The sequence below is a fragment of the Myotis yumanensis genome, unplaced genomic scaffold (genome assembly GCF_028538775.1).
Source record: "Myotis yumanensis isolate MYYU_CA2020_CCGP unplaced genomic scaffold, mMyoYum1.0.hap1 SCAF_8, whole genome shotgun sequence".
Lineage (NCBI taxonomy): Eukaryota > Metazoa > Chordata > Mammalia > Chiroptera > Vespertilionidae > Myotis > Myotis yumanensis.
The window spans coordinates 43,438,232-43,450,633 of record NW_027223759.1 but is presented as its reverse complement, the minus strand read 5'-3'; the positions used below and the strand labels follow the sequence as shown (position 1 = coordinate 43,450,633).

At 37.3% G+C, this 12,402-nt stretch overlaps 1 protein-coding gene across 5 annotated transcripts in view; it reads right to left on the bottom strand.

Moving 5' to 3' along the window:
- Nucleotides 1-12,402, bottom strand: part of GPR155 (G protein-coupled receptor 155) — a 43,768-nt gene that overhangs the window by 6,414 nt on the left and 24,952 nt on the right. For all 5 annotated transcript variants that reach the window (XM_070422729.1, XM_070422728.1, XM_070422725.1 and 2 more), the window contains 6 exons: nucleotides 11,120-11,327; nucleotides 9,629-9,733; nucleotides 6,793-6,929; nucleotides 5,205-5,300; nucleotides 3,150-3,214; nucleotides 461-598 (listed from right to left, as the gene is read on the bottom strand). In XM_070422729.1, coding sequence (XP_070278830.1) covers nucleotides 461-598; nucleotides 3,150-3,214; nucleotides 5,205-5,300; nucleotides 6,793-6,929; nucleotides 9,629-9,733; nucleotides 11,120-11,327 — 749 coding nt within the window. The remainder of the gene's footprint in view (nucleotides 1-460; nucleotides 599-3,149; nucleotides 3,215-5,204; nucleotides 5,301-6,792; nucleotides 6,930-9,628; nucleotides 9,734-11,119; nucleotides 11,328-12,402) is intronic.

Genomic DNA, 12,402 nt, shown 5'->3' with positions numbered 1-12,402 from the left:
CACTTGAGTTGCTTCCATATCTTGGCTACTATAAATAACAAGCAGCAGAATTGATTAAGAGAAGAAATTTCACTTCATTTTCTTGACAGTATCATTAGTAATATGAAATAACTAGGGCTGGGGAATACAAAATCACTTCTAAATCCAATGTATCTCAAAGTTTTTTGAGAGACACTAATAGTTAACATGAAGTGAATGTTAATATTCAAGTACATTTTGGTTCCTTCTAAAGTTTTCCTGTTTTTAAGGAAATAGGAAGTTATATGACATTTAAAATTATAAAAATCAAAGTGATAATAGCTCTTATAGTATGCTGTTTCTTAAACTATAAACCGGCCCATACTATTTTAACTTTTGCATGTATATATGATATTAAAAAGAATAATCATGTAGTTAGTTACAACTGCATTACAAACCAAAATTATCAGTTAAAATATAATTATCTGGAACCTATACTTACCTTCTTTCTTTGACTATGTTTTGGATACAGAGGTCACGGTGGTAATGGATAAATTGTTGACAGGTCATTTTTATTTCCTCAGGAACAGGAGAATCCCTGTTTCCTGCTGTTTCTTTATTGTTCCATAGAAATTCAAGTCTGAAAATCAAAATTGAAGGAGACCGTTTTTAAGGAAAGAAAAGCACTGAGAGAGAACCCGTCCTGCTTATTACCCCATCAACATGGCTGTTTCAAAGCTGTCATTTACTAAAGCTGTCATCTGCAACACCAAGACATCATTAGTGTCTGAAGCAGAAACATACTTAGCTTGCATTCAGTTTCCTATTCAAAGTAGGCTAGGGTGGGAGTAAGATGGGGTGCAATGGGGTATTTTATTAAATTGTTCTGGACATTTTATAAAATAACCTCCAGACATGTTTGACCCGTTTCAGTTTCTACCATAAATGAAGTTTCTTTATTCTACATTCTACTGTTTGAAATGCAAAAATAATTTACAGAGATCAATTATTTTATTTAACCATTTTCCAATTTCAGTACCCAAAAGGCACATAATGGAATCTGGAGTTCAGAACAATTCTGTTTCTGCCAGCCCAGAGTAATATTAAGTTAAGTAATATTTTTAAAAAATATTACTTAACTTTTAAAAATATATATTTTTTATTGATTTCAGAGAAGAAGAGAGAGGGATAGAAACATCAATTATGAGAGAGAATCATTGATCTGCTGCCTCCTGCACTCCCCCTACTGGAGATTGAACCTGAAACCTGGGTATGTGCGGTGACCTCCTGCTTCATAGGTGGATGCTCAACCACTGACCCACACCGGCCTGGCTCTGTTGACTATTTTAATTGATTAACATTATGAAGCTGCTAACTTCAGTGACTTTTCTATTATACTTTTCCTCTCCCATGACAGGATTATGACTCTAACAACTATATCTTAATGATGATGTTAATGATGATGAAAAACAAGGAGAAGTAAGAAAGAACAGTTAACATTTGCTGGGCACTTTTTATATCATTAGTAGTACAAATTCCATTAGCACTTATAGTTTCTACTAATTTTGACTTTGAAAACAAATGAAGTACAAGACTCTTTCAAACCCCCTCCCCCACAATTTCTCCCACCCACAAGTTGGAGTATTCTCACTTCATTTTTCTTTTCTTTTCTTCTTCTTATTTTTTTTAATCCTCACCTGAGGATATTTTTCCATTGATTTTTAGGGAGAGTGGAAGAGAGGGGAAGACAGAGAGAAACATCCATGTGAGAGAAACACATCGATTGGTTGCCTCCTGCACACAACCTGACCAGGGCCCAGGCTGGGGAGCGCCTGCAACTACGATATGTGCCCTTGATTGGAATAGAACCTGGGACCCTTCGGTCCATAGGCCGATGCTCTATCCACTGAGCCAAACCAGCTAGGGCTCCCTTCATTATTTTTCATAAAGAAATTTTCAATATGAATTCAAAGTAACTCTTCACCAAGCTAATAATGGCACAGATAGAAACCAGCATTCATCATTTCTGGTTAAAATGCAAATTACAATGTTAGATTGATAATAGTTTTCTAATATTTTCTGTGCAATTATTTACAACAAATATGTGAATTAACAGATAAACTGTCTGTGGTGGTGGTTTACACTTTCTGTGGTCTCCCAGCAGTTAGCTACTAAAGACTTAAAAATATCAGTTCTTAATAGGTGGCTTTGTCATCACCTTTATGTCAGGGTAGGTAGCTCGATATTAATAAAGGAAGGGAGCAAAGGGAATCAGACATTAAGAAGCCTCATCAGCCGGGGAGCTGAGTCGGACACTGAGCCTGCTTCACCAGGAAGCTGTAGCGTTCATAGGCTTCCCAGGGCACCGCTGCACCAGGACCCAATCCCTGAAGGGGCAGTATGAGTCATTACAGGTAATTTCCAGAGAAGGAATAAAAACAGCAGGAGAAATTCCTCTGCTGGGCGCATGCCCAGTCAGTCGAAACCAAGATGGTGCAGGGGGAGATGCTTCTACTATGAGGCATGTGCAGTAAGAGCCAAGCCTGGGAGAAGGATTGGATTGGATAAGGGACACAGAACCCTGAAAGATCTAGGAAATGGATTTCTTAGGGGGAGGAACCAGCAGAAGCCCATGAAAGACTAGGAAGTTGATTGGTTAGTTTGAAAAAGCACCTAGTCCTTCCCAAGCCCAAGGTAATAGAATCAGCTTAACAAAGTTCTCCCTCTGTAACACGGGCTCTCCCCATTTGTTCCCGCCACCTCTTTCCATAGCAGCCATGTGGCCCTAGAAGCCACCAGGGGTCCGGCACACCCCATGAGCTCCGAGTGTGAGCCTGTGTATGGCGATGCAGCGCCAGCTGGAGGACAGCCAGGAACAGAAGCTAAGCTAGCCAGACGATGACAGAGGCTGAACTGGACTAAGCTTTCACATGGACTGAACCAATGGTACAGGATTTCTGGGCGCTGGTCTTTGTTCTGGGCTCGATGAAGACAAGGCTGGACTTCGTTCACAGCAGGACAGAACTGCCCCAGGACAGTCCTTTGATTTTCTTTCTACCATAAACCTTACCACTAAGCCTTATCCTCCCATACGTGGGTCCCTGGAATGCTTTCCTTGCGACTCCATGAAAGGGCCTCATTTCCTCCCGCAACATCTACAGATATAGATTTTTTTTCTCAAATAAATTTACCTTCTTTTGAAAGGTCGAATGATTAAATGTTTGTCCAATCCAAAGATGCCAAAGGAAATAAATCCCTATGGAAGAAAAAAATTAGATTTTATGAATACAACAATAACATTTCAAGACAGAGAAATTATGGAAGCCACCAAATTTAGTGATTAGCGAAGCAAACGTGTATGATTAAAGCAACATTTTAAATAGAATGCACAGGAAGACCTTCTAAAATTTAGTGCCTGGAGGCAAGTATGATATTTGGCTGCCTCTGCCCATCATCTGTCCTATTAATCATGATGAGTGATATAAACCAGTGCTGAGCAACCACACGTGTGTGCTGGCTTACTGAAGAAAATGAAAACATTTAGGGCTTTATTTTCCCTTTTAAAAAAGAAAAAATATTTCACATTGTACTTAAGTATTTCCTTATTAATTTTCTGTTAAAACTTCAGAAATTACAGAACTTAAAAATGCTGTAGTATCTGGATATAATGCAGCAACTGAATAAAATTTATGTGAAGTGAAACTGGCTAGTGCTTAGTGAAAGGGCTTTAAAAGAGGTGATGAGGCAAACTGGCACCAGATATGAGCTGTGATCAGGATGAGGGAGACAGGAGGTTGGGAACTGCTATCTGTCAGGCACAATGGGGTAAGGATCTAAGTGCAGGTGGGTGGGAGTTGGGATGGAGAATGCAATATATTACATGAGGACCTACCTTTCTTCACCCAGAACTATAAATAACCAAAAGGGAATGATCTGACTACAACACTCAATACATCCCCAAGAGAAAAATGGGATGTGGGAGTGCAGTGTGTGGGAAGGTTGTGGTATCTCTTTCCCTCCTTTGAAGCACTTGAGCCATAGCTGTGGGGCAGTATTTCAAATGCAACATTCTGGCATTTGTTTTTGTTTGTGAAGCTTTCCCAGTCCCAGTCCTGGGACGGCTCAGCTTGGAGTGGGCTTTAAAAATGCAAAATGCTGGGTGAGGCTATGATTTTTCCACCTAGTATTTTATAGTTCTTGAGTACAAAATCTGATCTTAGTATCCCAATGTAAGGTGGGTGTCAAGTGGCCCTTGAGATGCTCATGTCTGTCTGTAGTAAATTGCTTGAGGTCACAATAATGGCAAAACTCTAAATATTTCAAAAAAATTAATGTTATGGAAAAACTTGCAGGGATATCTACCGACAAATGTTAACTAACTCACATGGCCAATTATTTTAGATTTCATAGGAAAACCCAATAATTTTAAGTAGCACTTTTTATCACCCTGATACTCAATCTGGGGACTAATATTCTCTAATTAAGAGTAAGTGATTGACTACAGAATCAAATTTTGAAATTTGCACATAAAAGACATTTTTCCAGCATGCAAAATGCCATTTATCCTTAAATATTCATTTCAATAGTGACATAAAGACAACAGCACCATTGTATTAGTTCTTCATAGAATTTTAGTTTCTAGTTTTTAAATGAGGATGATAATGTCTACCTGGCAAGTATTGTGAATATTTAAACGGGAAAGTTATTATAAAATGCTTACCAATGGTAGTATATTATATCCTCTCAAGGAATGGTACTATCTATACCTGGCCAACATTTACTTATACACCAATTTATAATTTTTAGAAAAGATTTAAGTACCTATTGTTCAAGAAATATCAAAATGTAAATGAAATAATGTAAACCAATTTAAGTGGCTAAACTAAAGGCTCAGAGAAGGTAAGTCATTTTCCCAAAGTGACTTATTAAGACCACAACAAAGTTTAAAAAGTGCTTGGAACATCTTGTTGCTGCTTACATTATCATTCTTTATCTTAAAACCAAAGCAAAAAAAAACACACGATTTGGTATTTCTGACTATAACACTCAGTGTGCATTGTGATGACTTTAACCAATATAATAATCCATCTCTACTAGAGACAGGCAGCAGCTGTCAGCTGTCACGCATACCAGCAGCTGGCAAACAAACGAAACCCTTTTGATTTAAAAGAAAAGCACATCCGTCCTGCCACCCCCAATCACCCCATCCAGACAAAAATCCCTCAAAGTTCTCAATAAATAAATACCTGGCCGTAGTTAAACACAGCACAGAAAAACTGTAACTCAACATACAGTTTCCCAGGCTCTTGGTTGAATAGCCACCATAAACAACTAGAAAGGTTCTGTAAAGGAAGGAGAAAATAGTATTTTTAAATGAAATAAGCTAATCATTTCTCTCTATCCAGAACACAGAACAATAACTTACCTACTACTTAATAATTAGGGAGAAAAAGACTAAAGGGAAAAACACCTAGAGAATATAGAGACTTTGTCTTTCAAACAAGAAGTTTCAATCTCTCCTCTTGACAGATGTCACTCAAACAGCATCTATTCTGATCAGATTTGAAGCAAGAAGACATGAGCCACAATACAGAGCTTACATAATATATCAGGACTGCCAACTAGCCTAAGACAGGAGTGATTTTAAAATTAGTTCTACACAATGAAAACAATCACATCACTAAGCAACAATTCTTGGCAGCATTTCTTTTTTATTTTTGTTCTTAAACAGCAGTTAAAATAGCGCTGGTTGATATCATTCTGTGTAATGAGCATCCCAGTGTGAAAAGGGTAGGAGGGTCCCTCATAGGTTATATGGTCCATTTTCTACTTTTAGGCAAGTTACATTTGAACCATCTCAAGTACTAGTAATTATATAAAAACAATGGACAATTCACAAAAGAGGACATAAAGGCAATTATAAAAACCATTTAGTAGTAAAAAATGCATTAAAATAAAGTGCTATATTTTACCTATAAAATTATCAAATTAAAATGTTTATAATAATCAGTGTTGATGAGGATAATTTACAAACACCTATACTACTCCTTTGGAAAACAACTTAGTAAAATTCATCCAAAGGCAGAGAAATATTTATACTATTTGATCCAGGTTTCCCAACTTGGAGAATCTATCATAAGGAAATATACTGCATGGAAATGTTTATTAGAGCATTTTAAAAAACTAGGAAGGCTCTGTAAGGAATTGGTTAATTATAATGTATCTCCTCTGCAGTTTATTGAGGAGCCATTAAAAGTAATGGTTATGAACATCTATGCAGCAATGTGCAACTGCTTGACATAAATGACAAAGCAGAATCTGTATATATGATTAGAAAAATGCATTAAAAAATAGAAGACAGTAGTATGATGGATATTTTTCTTCTTTTCTCTATTTTGTAAGTATCTATTATGTGAAGTGGTTATGTTATTTTCATAATTTAAAAATTATTTTTTAAAGTTTATTTATCTGAGGAATATCTTCTGGGAGACCACACAGGCATTTATCTACTGAGGTCAGTCAAGGAGTACACTAGGAAAAAGTGGCTCTGCACACATCACGAAGATACCTCGTCTTACCAAATTCTAGGTTCAGAGTATAGAATAAGTAAGTGGTTTTAAGCGAAATAAGCTACTGGACATCTAGGCAACACAGTAATGTGAATTATCTATTCCTCTTTCCCCCAAAAAACATTTAGCTCAAGATTAGGATTCAGATGGCCTAGCTGCCACTCCCGTGGAAGGTAGTAACTAAGTTTTTCCCAGATGCCTGAATAAAACCTTTGCCAAACATTTAAAGAAATGGCCCCAAAACAAAATCAGAAGAAACATTTACAGCAAACAGGCCGATAATGAGAAGTAAACACAGCAACACATGTCGGGTCAGTTGCTGGTCTCCACTCTGTAGATACTGCTCTTCTTCCTGGACTAATATGCAGCTCTGGGAGTTACAGCGACTCTCACAATGATCATCTATAAAACAGTAAGTACAACAATTTGTAATCAGAGCTTTTTATTTGAATGCATTTTAAATTCATAATGACTTCCTAAGCAAAACACCACATATGCACATTCAGCTCTGAACCAGTATATTATTTTAGATGAAATCTGAGGAAGGCTCCTTCATGTTGTTTCAAGAGAGTTCTACTTGTAGGGTGTTTTTATCTGAAAAAAAAACAAGAGTAGTATGCAATAGTTCCCTTCTACACTATTCAACAATGTAACATATATTTAAGGCTAAATTAATAATTCAAGTTTTACCTGTAATAAATGTACATATTGGTCATGAATACCCTATTTTGGCTAACTGTAAAACAAGTTTACTACTACCACTTAGCTTTCATTAAAGAGTTTAAAACTTATCAAATAAAATAAAGGAACCAAATTAAAAGTATCATACATTTTATTCACATATAGAACCAAATCAAATCACAGGCATGACTCTAAAATAGAGGCGAGGGGCCTTTCCCAAGAACCTTTGTTTTCCTTCCTCAGTTCCACAATATATGGCATCAAAAGCAGGGGAGAACATTTTTACAAAACATATGTCTAACATACAGTCTTGCTTCAGAAAGTCAATGACTAAAACACACAGTTTTATGGCTCTTACCCTCAAGCTAATAATAAAAACTTTACTTCCTAAAGACAATTTATAGAAAAAGACATATGTTCCCAGAGTTTTAAACATGGTCTAGCATAATAGCTAATGGCATGGGGGAAAGTTTACAATGTTGCTAAGTAAAAAGAGAGTAGGCTGCCAAACTATCTCTATAGTATTACCTTATTTTAATAAAAATGACTGGTGTCTACCTTCGTGTAGGAAAATTCTACAGTATATATAATCACTTGTATTCAAAATATTATGTACAAATATTATAAAAATGGATTTTAAAAAGTTCAATAATTTCATCTGCCTTTTTTATACACTGCAATATTTATTTTGCCTTTGTGCTATGCCAGTGCTTGTGGTTGAAAAATTATACTATAAAATTCTCAACTTTCTCATTCGTCCATGGTCCATGGTTTGATTTCCCTTAGATTTTATTTTAGGCTAAGGAATGATACTAATTATGTGAGCAGACAAAGCTCATTTATGATGGCTCCCATTCTATGTAAATTTCACAAAATATGACCAGAGAATTGAAGAAGTTCCTTTTGTTTTAAAAAATCAGAATTATTAATGAAGAAAATGACAAATAAGCAAAGCATAAGATTTTTGGAGACAAAAAGGCTGTTAAATAAAAGTACATGTTGAATTTGTCAATGGGCTTTACTATTAGGTATCTATATAATAAAGAGCCAGGGTCATAACCAACGAAGGCTTGACCAGACTGGAATTCAGCGCTGGGTTGCTGTGGCGACCTAGCACTGACTGGGGCCACTGTGGGTGCCCCAACCCAGCACTGACTGCCTAGGAGGAGGAAATGGGGAGGTGGGGAACCGTGCAGTGGTGGCACTGAGCAGTGAGGGAAGGAGACGGCGGGGAAGCGGGGAGGCAGGGAGGCAAGGAACCTAATCGGCCCTGATCACTGGCCAGGCCTAGAGACCCCACCCTTGCACGAATTTTGTGCACTGGGCGTCTAGTTTCTTACACTCTTCACAACATTTGTGATATGAAAACATAATGCCTGCCTGGTGTTGCTCAGTGGTTGAGGGTCGACCCATGAACCAGAAGGTCATCGTTCAATTCCCAGTCAGGACACATGCCCAGGTTGTGGCTCGATCCCCAGTAGGGGGTGTACAGGAGGCAGCTGATCAATGATTCTCTCTCATCACTGATGTTTCTCTTTCCCTCTCCCATCCTCTCTTTGAAATCAATAAAAATATGTAAAAAATATTTTAAAAACCCAACATAATGCCTTTGGTAATAATACGGTTGACTTAAGGTTCATTATAAAGAAGACTTTTTACTGTTTCCCTTTCAACTTTAATTATAAATTAATATAACCAACTAAAAGTACACTGTAACTTCACATAAGTGTGTTATAAACAATTGTTTTAAATAATTTGAAGTCCAGACCACAAATGTTATTCAGTCTCTTAGTCTATATGCCAAAAGGCTATTACTTTGAAAGATTTCTCTTTTTATGAGAAAGGGTATATTTTAAGTATATGGATTCAAAATGTAATTAAGCCCTAATTAATTAGTCCTGGCCCTGGGGAAAGGGAGAGGGGGAAGTCTCAGCTTCTAAGACAAGAAAAAAAGGCCAAAAATAAAAATAAAAAATAATGGTGGTTAGGTTACACTTCTTGGAATTATCACTTGGGTTAAATTTATTGGAAAAATTGATGTGTGTGTGTGTGTGTGTGTGTGTGTATGTCTAATACTACCTATTACTACATCATAAGAACTTTATTTTAAACTGAGTATTCTATCTATGCATGAATATCCTATTAGCACTTTCTTCCATCTCATTTGAGAACACATATTTTTTAAAAATTTTTATTGATTGAGAAAGAGAGAGAAAAAGAGAGACATCAATTTGTTGTTCCACTTATTTATACATTCATTGGTTGATTATTGTATGTGCCCTGACCAGGGATCAAACCTGCAATTTAGGTGTATCAGGACGACACTCTAAACAACTGAGCTACCCAGCCAGGGCTGAGAACACATATTCTTAATCAGCGTATCTTTTATAGGCCCATCCTCATAACCCAGGGGTACTTACTTTTCTCAGAGGAAGGCGTCGCAGGTCCACTAGAGCTTATGTTTGTTACTGGCTCTGTGGATGAGCAGCATAATTCACCTTTTCCCATGAAGCAGGAGCAGCACCCTATATAGATCAAATAACATGTGAGGACAGAGCCCAATCACAACAGAAATGGACAACTTCAAGAGATGCCAAAGCAAAACCAAAAACCAATCAAACAAAAAAAACCCCAAACAAACAAATCCATTTATACACACACACACATTTCTCATGCAGTCTCATTGGAAACGCTGTCACAAGGTATCTATCAAAAAGTATTCAAATGTACTTATACAGAAAAGTTAATACTTAGAGAGGCAGAGGATCAGCTCCCTTAAACATTGTCTTCTCACTATATGACACAAGGAAAAATGTTTTTTGTCCATGCCGTTCCATTAGTTTCCACTGTGCTTTGGGAACTAAGAATTTGAACACTTTCCTAAAACACAGCTTTTCTTTAATCACTAATCAAAAACAGGTCCCAATGCCCTATTGCTTATGGTAGTTCATTCAAATTCCTCTGTCTGAATTTGAAAGCTCTCTTTGGCTTGGCCCTTCTCTGTCTGTCCAACCCCTCCCACCATTCAGCAAAGGCCATTCTCTTCTTTCAGAACAAGTCTTTAGTGGCCTCCACAAACCCCATGCTTATTTAGGGTCTCCAGGCCTAGTACGACAGGGACTTATCACTTTTGTTAATTCATCTAAACACTCTCCTCCTTTAGGTTTAGTTCAAAACTCACTGCTTTCAACAACATGTCTCCTACTAGTTTAGAAGATGTAGTAAAAACAATTATAATTTTTTCAATAAAATACTGCTAAAAATCTCTTGCTGGTTTATAGGTAGATTGGTTTACAGAAGTCACACAGAGCCATCTTCTACAGAACTGTAAGTTTTCCTCTATTTAGTCACAGAAGTCACACACACATACACACATACACACACACACACACGCGCGCACGTGCGCACACACAGATTATGGCCACCAAGAACATTACTATGGCAGTTTTTGCCTTCAAACATAACTTGGATATATAAGTAGACCATTAGCCTTCTCTTTTATTAATTGAACTTTTGATTTCATACTGCCAACTCCTGACATGCTATTAACCCTGTGTCAGTCAGGTCTCCTTTAACATTTTATTGATAGTGCTTACCTGATACAAGTTGTTAAATTAACAAGTCTAGATGCTAAGTTTCCTAAAAAGGGTCTTCCTTAAGTTGTTACTTTTCTTAAAACTTTCAGGTCCAAGGAAGTTTTAGGATTTAACAAAAGATTGTCTTCACAAAAGATTTATAAACAAGAATTTAATGAACTTGCAAGCTCTTTCTATTATCAACTATCATTCAAGTTCCTTATCTGACAAATACCTGTGATATTCAAGGTAGCTCAAGGAAGTGCCCTTAAACAACACATTTAGGACACATGCTATACAGGCACGTAAGAGTTCCTTTATACTTAAGGGTCATACTTGTTTCTGGGATAGAACTTGCAAAAGGTTCGGGTTCGTTTATTGGCACTGGACTCTCCTCAAAAGCAGTGTTCCCAGGCTCTGCGGCACTGTGGCTCTGAGACTGGTTGAAACCTTCGTAGCTTCCTTGGGTGGTGCGGCTCATACACATGAGTGATATGCTGGCTATCACAATGCTGCCGAACAGGGTGGCTGATGTGGTGATCATCTGCCAAAAAGACATTAAGCCACTTTTCATAATTCTATCTTTATAATCTTAGTCGAATAGGTTAAAGGTACTTTTTTGGTTGAAAATGCAATAGCTTCATAGCTATACTGTAAATGCTCTAGAACAGTGGTCGGCAAACTCATTAGTCAACAGAGCCAAATATCAACAGTACTTCTTCAAAATAGATTCGCCCAGGCTGAAAACCGACTTCTGCACATGGGCCACGAAGTTTCAATCGCACTGTACATGCGTGCCCTCACGTGGTATTTTGTGGAAGAGCCACACTCAAGGGGCCAAAGAGACACATGTGGTTCACGAGCTGCAGTTTGCCGACCATGGCTCTAGAACAATGGTTCTTAAAAAAAGAAGAGTGTGGAAGAGATGTAAGTTACTTGTAGAAAAATTAGAGTTTGCTTGTAATCATATAAGATTTCTAGATACTTCTTTCACTGTGCATCAATGCCATTGGTTTCTTCCACAAGTAATTTAAATAATTGTTTGCGGCCCTTCTCTTCAAAGTTTTTGCTTGCTTTAATACATAGTTTAAGCATACTTCAACTAGAGACTCTGTTATAGTAATAATAACAAAAATAAACAATTACAGCTAATATTTACGGAGTATTAACTACATGGCAATACTAGTCTAAGTCCTTTATATGTACAATTTTATTTATTCTCACAATAACCCAATAAAATTCAAAATTACAAAACAAAAGTAAGAAATCCAAATCATTTGAGGAGGTTTTTTTTTTTTTAAATATATTTTATTGATTTTTTACAGAGAGGAAGGGAGAGAGATAGTTAGAAACATCGATGAGAGAGAAACATCAATCAGCTGCCTCCTGCACATCTCCTACTGGGGATGTGCCCACAACCCAGGTACATGCCCTTGACCGGAATCGAACCCGGGACCTTTCAGTCCGCAGGCCGACGCGCTATCCACTGAGCCAAACCGGTTTCGGCTTGAGGAGGTTTCTAAAACACACATCTGTGGGCCCTACCCGCTGGAGAATTTCTGATTCAGCAGGTCCCACAAGTCTCTTCTCTCTAGCTTTTCAAGCACATTTTCTCTCAG